General features: G+C 39.5%; 2 protein-coding genes across 2 annotated transcripts; both read left to right on the top strand.

The window, feature by feature from the left end:
* Positions 1-892: 892 nt before the first annotated feature.
* Positions 893-3,991, top strand: chchd2 (coiled-coil-helix-coiled-coil-helix domain containing 2). Its single transcript, XM_074641981.1, has 4 exons — positions 893-1,054; positions 2,063-2,324; positions 2,778-2,979; positions 3,586-3,991. Exons 1-4 carry the CDS (start codon positions 1,005-1,007, stop codon positions 3,594-3,596), a joined length of 525 nt encoding a protein of 174 aa, XP_074498082.1. The 5' UTR covers positions 893-1,004; the 3' UTR covers positions 3,597-3,991.
* A 192-nt stretch (positions 3,992-4,183) lies between these two features.
* LOC141771567 (phosphorylase b kinase gamma catalytic chain, skeletal muscle/heart isoform-like) lies at positions 4,184-16,379 on the top strand. Its single transcript, XM_074641976.1, has 10 exons — positions 4,184-4,482; positions 9,334-9,482; positions 10,353-10,531; positions 10,776-10,830; positions 10,917-10,982; positions 11,070-11,233; positions 13,126-13,216; positions 13,385-13,538; positions 13,660-13,785; positions 14,766-16,379. Exons 2-10 carry the CDS (start codon positions 9,400-9,402, stop codon positions 15,030-15,032), a joined length of 1,185 nt encoding a protein of 394 aa, XP_074498077.1. The 5' UTR covers positions 4,184-4,482; positions 9,334-9,399; the 3' UTR covers positions 15,033-16,379.
* Positions 16,380-16,482: the final 103 nt, after the last annotated feature.

Genomic DNA, 16,482 nt, shown 5'->3' with positions numbered 1-16,482 from the left:
AAAATGTCATACATCATACATATTCTCAATCTAGTCCACCAAGTGTTTACCATTTTGTAAAACTGTCTGATTCTCTAGTTCTTGAGAATTACATTGTGAAAAATTTAGGACATTTTTCTATCCAAAATATGAAAATCAAATGTCCTACCTGGTCGCCTCTGCTGCGTGGACGCCCTGCTGTCTTTGCCTGGCGAGCGGAGACTCTTCTTCCTCTGCTGTGGTTGTGGTCTTGCAGGTTGATCGGCTCAGCACGCTGCAACAATACACACTCATGTTAGAATGAGAAATTCAACTGTGCAATGTGAATTTTATTATGAAATGATGAAATTTTCACATGCAAACTAAAATTTGAACTTGTTTAAATATAATAAAGTCACATGTGGATTTTAAAAGTTACTTTTTTGTCAGGGATGTTGTTCCCCTAAAATAACCTTAAGGGCTTTTTGCTGCTGGGTCTATTTCTGCTGAGATATTACCTGACCCCAAATTTGCTGTGGTAACCTGAATAAATAGGCCTATTTTAATTCAGAAATATGCAAAATGACCTCACAAAATTGAAATAATAAAGGTCTTTTTTTCTTAAAAATAAAGGTAATAAAGCAGGACTCACATTTAATATGTTTGGTATTATGTTTTAGTGCTGCATATTCTTACAAACAAATTAATTAAATTAGCACGAACCACTAATTGTCATACTGTATGAAAAACATTTTTTATTTTATTTACGTTATCTCTCCGTCATGCCGGTGTTATGGTGAAGTCGGTTCCCCCGTCGAATAGTGTTCCTCACCTGTTAAAATGATGGCGCCCCCAATGGTTGGTTTAGTGTCAGGTAGGGGGAACACATATCCACGTGTAACAGTACTCCACATAACACCGGAAGTTGTCCGGGAGACACATGATGTAACACATAGAAAGTTCCGGAACAGCTAAAGGTCGACATAGCAGCATCACGTCTCTTTCATCAGCTCAGTAAACACATAAATAACACTAATATCTACAACATGCCGAGAGGAAGCAGAAGCAGGACCTCCAGGATGGCTCCCCCAGCCAGGTAACATCTGATATTTAACGTTTGATTAATAAAATAGTTAAAACAGGTCATGAGGATGATGTGGAGGCTAATGTAGCTGCTAGCAGGCTTAAAGAGCTACGTATGTTAGCTCGTGCTAGTCAGGGATATTTACCTACAATCAGCAGCTTGAACTAACTTATCATGATTATTGTTGTTCAACATAATCTCTTCCTTTTGTACCAGGAAACTGGTGATTGTGCAAAAGTCATTGACAAATGTACTGAAGGTCACAGACAGTGTGTAATCTGCATCATGGTCTTTTAAAGTTGCTCTAATGTGACCTCAAGTGACACCATGCCAGAGCTTCATACAGGTTTCACACTCACTTGTTATAGCACTGATGTTTTCTACTGTTTTATCACTTTGAATAGCTTTTTGTATAAGATTCATCAAGTGCATAGATGTGTATGTATTTCTTTGTTTATTTGTTTTGCACAATTTAAGGCTGTATGAATATAAATAAATAATATGACTACATAATAGTGATGACAAACAATTAGGACAAGATATATATAATAACAACAATACAGTAAATATATCAAAAAAGATAAGTGTGTTGCGTGGAAGTGTATGGTTAGTGTCTGTGAGGAGGATATTGATTTAAATATCTATAAAGACTTCTGGGCAATCGTAGTCAACAACATTGTGAATGGGAAAAAACATAAAAACAGATACATGGACACCATGGGGGAAAAGCAATTACAAGACCAATTAAATGACCCTTTAAGCGACTTTTTAAACATTTGACAGATGAACAGTTTATTGATAGATGTGAAAAGCTACTCCATAATTTGGTTCCCCAAATTGTATGTATGTAATTTTAAGCTCAGAGGTTTCCCATTGTCAAACTTTTGCCCCGATGACTGTGTAAAGACAGAAAGCTTGGCTTTTTAATTAAATATTTCCATTAAGACTGATACCACCACATAACAGGTTGTGTCAGTTGTTGATCATGTTGAGATTGTAATTTTAACTTTCTCTTTACAGCCGGGCTCCACCATCACCACCCCCTATGGCCAGGGCAGCACCCCCTCCCTCCTATGCACCGGCTCCAATGCATGCTGCTCCATCTGCAGTGGGTGCTCCAGCTGCTGCAGCACCCAGGCAGCCGGGTATGTTTGCCCAGATGGCGACTACAGCTGCCGGAGTGGCGGTGGGCTCTGCAGTAGGACACACCATCGGCCACGCCATGACTGGAGGCTTCGGCGGAGGAAATTCAGAGTCTGCCAAGCCTGACGTTACATACCAGGTAAACAAACTGTGGTTTAGCCGGCTCTTAAGACTGGAATAGCCTCGGGGCAGATTACTGTGTCTGACATGTGATAGGTAGGTAGCGGTAACAAAAAAACATGTGTGTTTGTTTTTTGGGGGTTGGTGGAGGAGGCAAAGTAGTGATGAACAAACATCACTCGTAGCTTGTAGGCTACAAACTTAAAACAAATCTCAAGGGAAACATGTAAAGCTTAGCCATATGTCGTATATCTTGGCATGTGAGACATCTTCAAACGTTTTGACACTTGCCTGGCATATCATCATGTTGGGCAATTCAATATTTTATGGATGTGTTAAAATATCTGGTAGTGTTGACGAGAAGATGTCACTTTTATCATTGTGACAGAAAAATAAAGAACTTATCCTCAAAATACCATTTGTACAGTAGATGTGTGAAGGATCCCATCATCTGTCTTGTGTCTTTCAGGAGCAGCAGCAGCAGGCCCAGCCGTACCAAGCTCAGCCCATGTACCAGCAGCAGCCACAATCCATGTACCAGCAGGAGGCCCCTCAGCAGCAGCGGGCCTGCTCCTATGAGCTCAAACAGTTCATCGATTGTGCCCAAAACCAGAGCGACTACAAGCTCTGTGAGGGCTTCAGTGAGGTGCTGAGAGAGTGCAAGTCCTTTAACGGTGAGTGAAAAGAGGAGTTGTATGAAATTAGATTATCAATGGAGTTACAGGTTGTTGAGAGGTTTGTCTGGCAGCCTAGCAGTGCAGTCTTGGCCCATTAATGTAACTGTAGCATTATCATTTTTCTTTTGAAAGACTCACATTCTTAGTTTATATCAGTATTCAGTCTGTTGTCTCTGCAGTCTTGTTGTTGCCAAATAAGTAGGCATTGCACAAGCACTTAGTCATCCAGATGTCTTTTTCTTAAGATTATTTTTTGGGCTTTTTTGCCTTTTATTAGATAGTGACAGTGATAGTTATGAAAGGGGGAGAGAGAGGGTATGACATACAGCAAAGGGCCGCAAGCCGGATTCGAACCCCGGGCCGCTGTGGTAAGGGCTCAACCTTGGTACATGGGGAACCCGCTCTACCAGGTGACATCCAGACGTCATAGCCAGATGACTTTGCACCATGCACGTCATGATGTGATGTAATGTGCTGCAATACACATTGTGGCCATAGGGAGGCGTTGTACTGAAGGATTTTTAAATTTGGCAAATAAATTATTACAAATCATGGGAACTAAGTTTGAAAACTTATCTAATTGAACTTTTATTTTCTCCACAGGTCTGTCATGAGACTGAAACGAAAACCTGGAGAGTGAAAACGCACACACAAACTGTAATAAAGCAACCATGCTGGATATTAAGGTGTTAATTCACAATAGATCAATAAACATGCTTTAGTTTGACAGCTGATTCTCATCAGACAGCTCATCGCGTTGATTCTCAGGACAGTGCTGCAGAATTTGTTATGATAGTCTTATAAATAATGTTTATATATTTTGCTGTGTGTTGATTTCAGTTGTGTGTGTTTTTCATTAGCTTTAGTGCTTAATTTAAATCGCTGAATGGCATTTGTTGCTCATAATAACTTGTAAAACAATCACCAGTTTCTGGATTACGGATGTCTGCAGTTGGTTTCTAACATGTTTAGGTTTCAAAATAATAAAGCACTTGAATCATAAAAACAATGTGAGGTATGTGTATTATTACTCTGGGCTTTCTAAGAATCATTTATATTTTTACAACACAATTTCTTTAATTAGATGCCACAAGGGTCCAGCAGCACCTGTCCTGTCACTTCAGTCTCAGATGTTGCATGAGGGGGTACTGTTGGTAATGTAGAACAACCCTCTCTCTGTCTCTCCTTCTCCCTCCCTCCCTCCCTCCCTCTCTCTCTCTCGCCTCCCTAAATGTCTCATGGCGAGCTCAAGGGCTGCAGGGTGTTATTTCATGGATCTGGTTTTTGTGCAGACACGCGTTCAGAGTGTGGTGCTGCTGCTGTGGAAGCAACAATTTATTTTTGGCATCTGACATTAAAGCTCACCCTTCCTCTGCAATGACAGCAGCCCCACAGAGCTGCAACAGCACCGGGGTCTGACAGGAGCTCTTTGTCCGTCTCTCTCTGACACATTGTGATAATGATGGATGACCTATATAACTGCAGGGACTGACCGGCACGGTGAGTGACCAAGCGTTTTTCTTTATTTATTTATTAGTGGAGCCCTTTAAAGGTCAAATAGTGACAGAGGACGAGAGGGAGGTCTAGTTAATACACTGTGACACTGTTAGAATCAACATGAGTGAGACACAGCTGACATTTGAATGTCTTGGCCTACTGTAATAGCCTATTACAAATACCTGTGGAGACCAGCCTAAGATATATGCGTCCATCTGCACCATTGAACACCTTGAAACTCTCTTAAACCTTTCATTTTAAGAATATGGTAAGTTCATAAAATAAGTAATTTTAATGTAACCCTTAGTCCAGGAGAAAGCCCTGTAGTTGCTTCTCAGTCTAAATCTCTAATATGCTAGAGTATTTCCATTGCATTCTCTTTTATACTTCCACTCCACTACATTGCAGAAGAAATGATTGCACTTTTTACTCCACTGTACAGTATGTGTTTATAGTTTATGTGGACATGTTACATACAAACCATATGACAGGGTCATAAAACCTGATGTATTGTTAAAGATTAATCTGTGATTAGTAATCATCCCCATTATGAAATGTAAAAAAAAAGCCCCTCATAATTTCTCAGAGCCCAAAGAGATAGCCAACCAGCAGTCTGAAACCCCAAAATATTAAATTTACAGCTATATAAATATATGAGAAGAGCAGTAAATCCTCAGTGTTGAGAAGCTGCAACCAGCACCTTTGGCATTTTTGCATAAAATATTATTAAAATCAGCTATAATAATTTATAAACATAATTAGGGATGAACCGATACCGGATTGTGTATCGGTAACAATTAGGCCGATCTATTCAATTCCATTTTAGGTTTATATAATACTGTATATACATTATATACTGGTATTTTAATTCCTATTTAAGTTTTTTTTTTTTTTGTAAATATGTTTTATTGATTTTCACAGATTTTATCCCACAAAAATAATAGATACAGAAACATGTATAAATCAAACAAAATAAATATCATTCATCAGATCTGTTTACAGAGTTAAGTCCAAATTCCCTTCCCTATCCCCCTCCCTACCCACCCACCCACCCATAGGGTCACAGGTTACAGTATACTTTTAGTTGCATGAAGGAAAGATAAACAATAAACAAAAGAGAGGGGGAAGAAATAATTAGGAAAATAACTTATAAAGAGAGAAAAATAAAATGAAAAAAAAAAATAAACAAATAAATAAAAATAAGATAAAGAGAAAAAAGAAGGGGGGAGGGGGGCTGCTCACTACTGTAATATGACGTTCATGTTTTCCACTCTACTCTTCGTCAAGGGGTTCCTGCAGAGAGTCCTAAAAATCCAAAAAGGGCCTCCATATCTTAGCAAAAGTTTGAGAGGAACCTTTCAGGGTGTATTTAATTTTTTCTAGTTTTAAGAAATACATAACCTCTTTGACCCAGTGAGAAAAGGATGGAGGGGTGCGTTGTTTCCATTTTAGGAGAATCAAACGTCTCGCAAGGAGTGTAGTAAAACCAACGACCACACAGGCCTTGCCCGGTAGACGAGCGCTGGATTCCCTTGGTATTAAACCAAAGAGGGCACAAATTGGGTCCGGGTCGAATTGGGTTCCAAACATTTTGCTAAAAGCTTTAAAAATACTTATCCAGAAGGTGGAGAGATTCGAGCATAGCCAAAACATGTGCATTAAGTCTGCTGGTTGGCCTCTACATCGAGGACATAGAGGATCAACATTTGGATAGATCTTTGCCAATCTTGCATTAGTAAAGTGAACTCTGTGTACGATCTTCAGTTGTATTAAGCCATGCCTAGCTGACGTAGACGATGTGTGTACCAAATCCAAGACAGTGTCCCACTGGTCATCTGTTAAAACCATTCCAAAATCAGATTCCCAGGCCTTTTTTAAATGTTCAGTAGAGCGTGGATTGATGTTGTTAATGAGCTCATAAACCTGGGATATGAATCCTCTGCTATCTGGAGTCAGTTCGAGGAGGTGGTCGACATGCGATTTTATGGGTTCATCCGGAAATGAGTTAAATATCTTTCGTACAAAGCTCCTGATCTGTAAGTAACGAAAGAAATGGTTCTTAGGTAGGTCATAAATTTGGGATAACTGAGAGAAAGATGCAAAGGTACCCTCCACATATAGATTATTGATTGACCTAATACCTTTATCAAACCATAAGGTAAATGCAGAGTCTGTACAGGAAGGAATGAACATGTGATTAGACTTAATGGGGGAGAGGATAGAGGTCCCCTGCAGACCAAAATGCCTTCTAAACTGAGCCCATATTCGTATAGAGTGATTAACTATTATGTTTGAACTCAGATTGTTGCAAAGAAGGGGCAAGGCTGCACTGACCACCGAGCCCAAGTGGTGTTGGCATGATGAGAACTCCACCTGGACCCAGTCTGCCTTTTCTGTTATCGGTTTGTCTTCGAACCAGTGAATTAACTTCTGAATGTTGCATGCCCAATAATAAAAAAGGAAATTGGGCAATGCTAGACCTCCTGAGCGCTTTGGTCTTTGGAGAAGAGTCTTGCTGATCCGACTAGGCTTATTCCCCCATATAAAAGAGATAATACTTTTATCAAGTGTTTTGAAAAATGATTTTTTAATTAGGATGGGGATGTTTTGGAAAAGGTATAAAAATTTTGGTAAAACTATCATTTTAATTAAGCCAATGCGCCCCGCCAATGACAAAGGTAAAGATTCCCAACGGTTCATGTCCTGCTTACATTTACTAAGAAGAGCAGAGAAGTTTTTTGTGAAAGTAGCCGGGAAGGAACGAGTTACCTCAATTCCTAAGTATTTAAAACCCTCTCTGACTATTTTAAAGGGGGAAACGCTAGAAGGGAGAGCGTCTGTCTCAGAATTTAAAGAAAAAAGTTCACTATTTTGTAAATTTAATTTATAACCCGAAATTTTTCCAAATGTATTCAGGGTATCCAAAATATAGGGGAGTGATAGTGCTGGATCAGAGACATACAGAAGCAGATCATCTGCGTAAAGGGATACTTTGAACTCCTGCCCACCTCGATATATGCCCTTAAAGTCCTGACAATGTCGCAGTGCTGTTGCTAGGGGCTCAATGGCCAATGCAAACAAGAGAGGGGAGAGGGGACACCCCTGTCTTGTCCCCCTTCCAAGGGAGAAGTAACTCGACAGAGTATTATTAGAGATAACAGCCGCAAGGGGAGAGGAATACAGCAATTTGATCCAGGCAATGAATTCGTCTTTAAAGCCAAATTTGTGGAGAGCAAAGAAAAGGTATTTCCACTCGACCCGGTCAAAGGCCTTCTCAGCATCGAGCGAAATCACTGCCTCAGGACACTTAGGCCGGGCCGAGTGGACAACATTGAGTAGTTTTCTTAAACTTGAATAAAAATGCCGGCCCTGGATGAAGCCTGTCTGGTCAGGCGAAACAATATCTGGAACAACACACTCCAGACGCTTAGCTAAGACCTTGGATAACACTTTAAAATCTACATTTAGTAAAGAAATAGGGCGATACGATGTGCATAGCACTGGATCTTTATCTTTCTTTGCTAGAAGAGAGATGGAGGCCTGTCTCAAGGTCAAAGGAAGAATTCCTGTGGAGAGTGCCTCTTTATACATCGCTTGAAGGAATGGTGCCAATTGAAGTGAAAACTTTTTATAAAATTCAGTTGTAAAGCCATCAGGGCCAGGCGACTTGTTATTTTGCATAGACTTAATGGCAATGATGATTTCAGAGATCGAAATGTCCGCACAAAGATTGGCATTGTGTTCTTCTGACACAGTGGGAATAGTCAAGTTTTCAAAGAAGGTGTGTGTGAGACCAGGATCATCACTACATTCCGACGTATAGAGGTTAGAATAAAATTGTAAAAAAGTTGTATTTATGTCGTCATGATCTATTAACATATCTCCTGTGTGTGACTGGATCTGTGTGATTGAACGAGCAGTAGCTGCTTGACGAGCTTGCATTAATAATCTACTCGCTTTATCTCCAAATTCATAGACCTTATGTCTGGATTTCAAGAGGAGGCGTACTGCCTCATCAGTGGATAAAAGATTAAATTCAGTTTGTAGTCCTAAACGTTCTTTATAGAGATCAGGTGTCGGGGATTGGGCATATTTTGAGTCAATATCTAGGATTCGTTGAGAAATATCATATAATTTGGATTGTTTTTCCCTCTTGACTGCGGAGGAATAACCAATAATTTGTCCTCGGAGGTACACTTTAAGAGTCTCCCATAATGTGGCTTGCGATATTTCTGGAGAGGCATTTGTTTCTAAGAAAAATTGTATTTGGGTTGAAATGAACTGAACCTATTTAAGTTTTGACCAATTTGTTGCCACATTAAAAAGTTTACTTGAATTGTAATTACTGTTAATTTTGAAGATTTTTTTACCAAGTTGCTGGTGTACAATTTATTATTTTAATAATAAATAACAATTCAGGAAATTTATATATATATATATATATATACATATATATATATATATATATATATATATATATATATATATATATATATATATATATTATATATATATATGTATATATATATACATATATATATATATATATATATGTATATATATAAAGTCAAGTCTGATGTTGCCTTACACATAAAAGAATGATCCCAGTCACTTCTACCCAGTGAGACATACAGCTAATTAATCAAACACTGGTATCGGATCGGTACTCGCCCAAAGCCCAGGTATTGCTATCGGTATCAGGAATGAATAAGTCGGATCGGTGCATCCCTAAACATAATATATAACAATATAGGGCTCCACATGATGCTAAATATGTACTTTTATTATTCGTACTTTCCCCTCTCTGATAACATTGTTACACCTAAAGCTGTGTTGTGTCTTTTAAAAATACAGTTTCTGTCAGCGACCTGTTGTGAGCTGTGAGAGGAGAGCAGTTGGTGAAGCAGCGTCACAGCAATCATGACCAAAGAGGACGAGATCCCCGACTGGGTGGGAGCCCAGGAGTTCTACGACAAGTACGAGTCCAAGGAGGTTCTGGGAAGGTATGTTTATAAAGTCTTAAATTAGCCTACAGTACAGAAGGGTTCAACCCTTCTGTACTGTAGGCTAATTTAAGAATCATATTTATTTCCACAAAATGTCAAACCACAATGTATGTGGATAGCATGGTTAAAAAACATTTTTTTAAATTTGTGGTCTAGAAATTCACAACTTTTCCCAGTTTCTATATTTAACAGCACATCACAATATAATACAGCTCAACACATTAGTAATGTTTATTTGATTGAGACACTGTTGGTGTGCAGAGAGCAGAAACAAGCCGAATGGTTTCCCAGAAGTCCCTGAGAAATGTCAAGGCTCTCTGTCTCATTGTCATTCCCCACCACCCACCATCTGTCAGAGGGTGGTGCTGTTACGTAAAGCACACAGTGTTCGAGGAGGCTGCATTCATTAACTCCAGCGTGTTTTTGAACCACGGTTTAGTGTTGAGAGCTGCCCAGGATTGGGCTGTATAGATTACGTAATTTCCCTCCCTTTCTCACATGCAGGTCACAAGGTCACCGGATTTGGACAATGTGTTCAGCTGCTCTAGTGCTCCTCACATGGCTCAGCCAGTTTCACAAACAGGGGGACGGAGTTAGTGTCCTCTAAATGATCCTCTGAAATGAATTTCATAGATAGAAATTACAATCTTTCCCTTTATGCTCATCACATCAAGATAGGGCTACTCCTCCATAGATAAGATTAGAATATAGGATGAACATGGAAAAAGTAATTTTCAGTTAGTTGCCGAAATTCTTGACCAAAGCACGCAAACATGTTTTCTTTGAGTCCAGCTGTACAAACATTAACCCCTGAAGAAATAAGTAACCTGACAAAGCTGTTGATAACAAATGTTTTCTCTTCCTCAGGGGAGTGAGCAGCGTGGTGCGTCGCTGCATCAACAAACGGACGTCTCAGGAGTACGCGGTGAAGATCATCGACATCACCCCCTCGGACAAGACCACCCCGCAGGAGATTGAGGAGCTCAGAGAGGCGACGGTGAAGGAGATCGACATCCTGAAGAAAGTGAGCGGAGGGGAAAACATCAGTAAGCACATTCATTCTAGAGCTGCACGATTATGGCCAAAATGATAATCACGATTATTATTTTTATCAATATTGAGAAATATTGTATGCTAAAAACAGCTTGTCTGGACTTTGTCTCACTAACCTGCTCAGTTATGGTCAGTATTGACCTTTGCTCTCAGGTGATCCATCTATAAAGAGTCCTCTTTGTTTTGTCCGTCTTCATTTAATACTGAATGCACCTCAAATGTCTCTCTCGTCTCCAGTACAGCTCAAAGACTGCTATGTGTCCAACGCCTTCTTCTTCCTGGTTTTCGACCTGTGAGTGTCAAATCTCAAGTTTTATTAAGATTGATTAAAGAAATTCAAGCAGCAGCTATTCAAATGTTTTATATTTTTCCTCGCAGGATGAAGAGAGGTGAACTTTTTGACTACCTCACAGAGAAAGTCACTCTGAGTGAGAAGGAAACCAGGTCAGCGAGCGTGTTATATATCACTATTTGAACAATTTATTTATTTTCTCCTAATTCTTAAAAGAGTTTGTTGTGTGTTGGTTTTAGGAATATCATGCGTGCTCTGCTGGACGTGGTCCAGTTTCTCCACAGCCAGAACATCGTCCACCGGGACCTGAAGCCTGAGAACATCCTTTTAGACGACGAGATGAACATCAAACTCACCGACTTTGGCTTCTCGGTGCAAATCGAGCCGGGACAGAAACTCAAAGGTCAGTGAAAGCTTGCATGGAAACCAACCAGCAAACATTATTACAATAGCTGAATACATTTAAGGTCATTTCAGAATGACAAGTTCACGTCTAGATGGTCCAAAAGTGACCCAAATCGCTCACACTGACATATTCACTGTAGTTAACAACACATGAACACAACAGAAATTCCCACGGGTACATATTCAGCTGAGGGTATATAAAGTGTCCTGCTCTAATAAAGTTACTATGTTTACAACCTACAGTGCAGTTATAGCAGCTGCTGGCGGTCGGCGGAGAATCTGGGTCTGGTTGCTCAACATGCTCCCATCCCTCTTAGCTTAGCTGCTCTTACAAAGGTTAAGATGCAACAGGACACTCAGATCTATTTGCTGTAGTCCCAGACACTCGCAGTGCACTCACTGACCTTTCAAATAAGACTCAGAGAGCATCACATCATTCGCAGTGGGAACTGGCAAAATGTCTAATGGAGCTGTGCATCCTTGTATAATTTTATAATGGACTGTATATCTGTTTTAGCATGGTATGCATGCATATCTACAGAAACCATGTCACAATTATCTGCACATTGCCATCCAAATGAATGTCTAAATGCACACTGAGGGGAAAGATTTCAATACATTTTCTCAGATGTAGGTAAATGGTGTTATAGATGTCATGAATATTGATGTTCTACTTAGACAGAAGCCACTTGAAGATGTGGAAAGTAACTATAAGTACTCAAGTTACCACATCTGAGTTGGTTAATTTTTTTTTTTTATTATTTAAATCATCTGTCGTCATTTGCTAAACTACTTTTGCTTGGTTAAGAAGTACAGAAAAGACTACAGATTTGCTTTTAGCTCGCAAGTTTGCTTCACCCACATTAGACGATATTTGAGAATAGGGCTGCAACTAATGATTATTTTCACTGTCAATTAATCTATCGATTATTTTCTTGATTAATTGATTAGTTGTTTGGTCTATAAAATATCAGAAAATGGTGAAAATGTCTATCAGTGTTTCTCAAAGCCCAAGATGACGTCCTCAAATGTCTTGTTTTGTCCACAACTCAAAGATATTCAGTTAACTGTCATAGAGGAGTAAAGAAACCAGAAAATATTCACATTTAAGCAGCTATAATCGGACAATATAGACTTTTTTTTTTCTTAAAAAAATCCTCAAACTGTAATTGATTGTAAAAATAGTTTGTGATTAATTTAATAGTTGACAACTAAGTCTTTTGTGATGATAGTTCCTAGCTTTGAATGCATTGCTGTTTTGACCATGTGGTTTTTTCCCCTTGTAAAACACTTTGTAATCTCTGGTTTTGATAACTGCTACATAAATATGATGATTATTATTTTATTAAGGTGGTTACGGTCAGGAGGATGCAACATTGAAGTAGTTTTCTACTTCTACTGGTTATTAGTATCCCTGATTTGGACATACCCCTTCCAGCCATACCCATCAGATTAAAGTGCAGTCTCTTTTCGTACAGTCTGCTCAACACAATGGCACCTTTTATAGTTTTCTGCTAGAACCTGATAAAGAAAGTCATTCAAGTCCAGTTCAGAAATGTCGCTGTAGTGGTGAGTTTAATGAAGCATGCCGGCACACTGGTGAACTTACAGACACAGAGCAGGTCTGAGCCGGAAAGTTGACCCTGAGCAAATTATGACTTTTATACAGTATGGCATAAAGTATTTGTATTGAGACCTGCAGGAAGGACACACAGTTAGCATAGTACAAGATCAGGGCGCCAGGAGTTAATCCCACACATCACTTGATCAGCACGTCTGCACTGCCCAAATGTGAATTTCTTCATCAAGCCCGAAGAGGTGAAAGAATTTTTCAAGCATTGTAAATGTGGGTTTTAAAATTCACAAGTTTTGACATGTCTTGTAATGCAGAGGTGTGTGGGACCCCTGGTTACCTCGCTCCTGAGATCATCGAGTGCTCCATGGACGCAGGGCATGCAGGATACGATACTGCTGTGGACATGTGAGTGTGCATAGACAATAATAAACAATGTCAATGTACAAATTCTGCAGCAAAGTGAATCTATTGTGCAGTATATTTTCAGGATATATTTCGCCAGGATATTATGAGGATAATGAATGTACACACTGTTAATTTTGAGCTTGATTTTCTCCTGGTTTGTGCCTGCAGATGGAGTTCAGGGGTGATCATGTACACGCTGCTCGCAGGTTCTCCGCCCTTCTGGCACAGGAAGCAGATGATGATGCTGCGTATGATCTTGGGTGGGACCTACGACTTCTCGTCTCCAGAGTGGGAGGACCGCTCAGACACTGTGAAGGATTTGGTAGGCTCATTTTTTTCACCTTTACTCCTGCTGGGTTAGGGTTATGTTACAAAACTTAGTATGTTTGACTATGTATTGATATGACAATTAGTGATGTTAAAATAAAACTCGGTTTCCTCAGATCACTCGGATGCTGGTGGTGGACCCGAAGCAGCGATACACAGTCACAGATGTCCTCAACCACTCGTTCTTTTCGCAGTATGTGGTGAATGAAGTACGACAGTTCACTCCATACAGGCGCTTCAAGGTGAGACGTAAAATAACTAAAATTCTCAATTATTCATTCACATACACACATAAATGTTTAGATTTATTTCCTACCTACCAATGTTTCAAACAGGTCCATTCCATAACGTACATGCCCGTAAGACAAACTAAAGGAAAACATGGAAATTAGTTTGATTCTCTGGCTTGAAACAGACAAATCTTTGAGAGATGGCATCCTTGAACACACCAGCAAGGACAGATTCAAACTGTTATACCACACAATAGTGGGAACTGACCCTTCCAAAATTAAGTTCAAATATTTTTCAAAGATCATTTTCTAATGTTTTGATTCGTTTATATACAGCATTCGCCTGTATTTATTCACTGAATTAGATATTTCCTAAATAATTCTGGCCATTTTAGAGTTTCATATATAACAATTTTTAAGTCTTTGTAGGTACATTTTCAAATAAATTAATTTCATTGTGCACTGAAATGAATGAAATCAATGAAATCAAGCCTGGAAGGTGGGAAAGGTGTTTAAGAATGATAACGCTGGTACAACAAAACTAATAGGAGGGTAAGAAAGATGTCAGTTTTTGCACACACAGACCTGAGAATGGTAAATGGACTTGCATTTACCACTTGCACCACTCAAAGCGCTTTACACTACACACATTCATACACTGATGGCAGAGGCTGCCATGCAAGGTGCCAACCTGTCCATCAGGATCTAATCTAAATACTCAATCACACACCAGGAGCAATTTGGGGTTCAGTATTTTGCTCAAGGACACTCCAACTGGAGGATTGAACCGCTGACCTTCTTATTGGTGGGCGACTCGCTCTACTTCTGAGCCACAGCTCTAATCAGTCTAATAAGGCAGAATAAGTGAAAACACCAGTGTGGGTGAACTATGTGTGTGTACAGGGTCTTGTTCCAACATTATTAAGGTGATGGGCAAGCACACTTTCCCCACACCGAGACACCACTGAACTTTTCAAAACTTTCTCCTTCAGGTCATTTGCATGACTGTTCTCGCCACAATGCGAATCTACTGCAACTACCGCCGTGCCAAGCCCGTCACCAAGGAGGTGATCATTAGCGACCCGTATGCTGTGAAGCCCATCCGCAAGCTCATCGACGCGTGTGCATTCAAGATCTATGGCCACTGGGTCAAGAAGGGCCAAACTCAGAACAGAGCAGCACTTTTCGAGAACACTCCCAAGGCCATCCTGCTGTCGATGGCGGCCGAGGCCGACGAGCCGGTCCACCACGTCTCTTAATGAGGTACTGTTCCTCAAGACACATCTGCTGGAGATTAATGGGGATGATATTCTACTACTCAGTTTGGCTTTTTTTTTTTTTTTTTTTTTACTCTTCACTGTTGGAAAGGAAATTAACTGGTAAAACATAACCGACTACAACCAGACAAGTTTAATTTGAGTTTGTCTTTAATGTGGAGAGCATATTTTGCTCATGAGTTTTTTGTTTTGGTGTCATATTATGCTCATTTTCAGGTTCATACTTGTATTTTGGGTTTCTACTACAACATAACCTTCAAAAAACATTATTTTTCTCAAAATGTCTGTCTGAATATATCTGTATTTCACCCTCACTCCGTTTAAGCGCCGGTCTCTTTAAGAACCCCTCCTGAAAAAAAAACTGTCTGCTCTGATTGGCTTGCGAGAAAAATATTGGGCACCTTTGCAAAAGTAGTTCTCAAGCTGTGGGTGATTGACTGGGTTGTGTCATTTCAGTTTGTGGGTTGAAAGTTACTCCAGATACCCAAATGTATGTACACAAGCACTAAAAAAGTGAGTTTTTCATGATCTGTCCCCTTTAAAATAACAGATTTACTAGTAAAATGGCAGTTTAGAGAAAATATTTAATGTCCAATGAACCCATTTTCAACTCTGTATTCACTGAAAATGTACTTATTCTTTGATGCCGGTCTAAAGCGAATGGAGTCAGCAGCCGCCCCATTGTGTTATCAAAGAGACTGATTGTTTCTTTAACACTATGCAAGTGTAAAGGAAAATAGTCGCACACTCGAGGTCACGATGCAAAACCTTGTATTTTCAACTTGGTCAGCATCTAAGCAGCACTAGTGAGCGTTCCTCCTTTCTCTCATCCTGACAGAAAGGAGGAACAATCTCCATATCTCAACGTGGACACCAGGGTTCCACCTCATCTTTTACTGTATGGAATATAAAACAGGTTTCTATGTTTTGTTTGAGGTTAGAATATAGAGATTTTATTTTTAAATGATGTCCAGGAGCAACGTGTTACTCTTTCCCTACAAACATTTGTTTTGTCAGAACTGTGACAGCCAAAGCAAAACTTGTGGAAATAACCAACATCATGTAGCTGACTGGACTATGAAACAGTGAACCTGCAAACTTGAAATGGCATGGACTTTTACATTTGTGTGGCTATTTGATCATTATGCAAGATGTACTGTACTGAGCTACTTTACTGTACTGATAACAGCTTCAAGGGAAGTTTAAATTATATAGCACTTTAAAATGTATGCTATGGATTTATTTATTAAAATGTGCATTTAAATTAAAATCCCAAGTCTTGTTATTGGAAAGGCCCAACTTTTTGGGATACTTTTTAATTTTAAGATATCTGGATTGTAATTTTTTATGTCTTTGTACAACAACTTTAAGCCTAATACAAAAAGCTAATGCACAGGACCCATTCTGATTAGTTACAAGTTTATTACAGCAG

This window comes from Sebastes fasciatus, chromosome 7, assembly GCF_043250625.1.
Source record: "Sebastes fasciatus isolate fSebFas1 chromosome 7, fSebFas1.pri, whole genome shotgun sequence".
Taxonomy (NCBI): domain Eukaryota; kingdom Metazoa; phylum Chordata; class Actinopteri; order Perciformes; family Sebastidae; genus Sebastes; species Sebastes fasciatus.
Note: the sequence above shows the minus strand (reverse complement) of the source record. Positions and strands in the feature narration are given on the sequence as shown.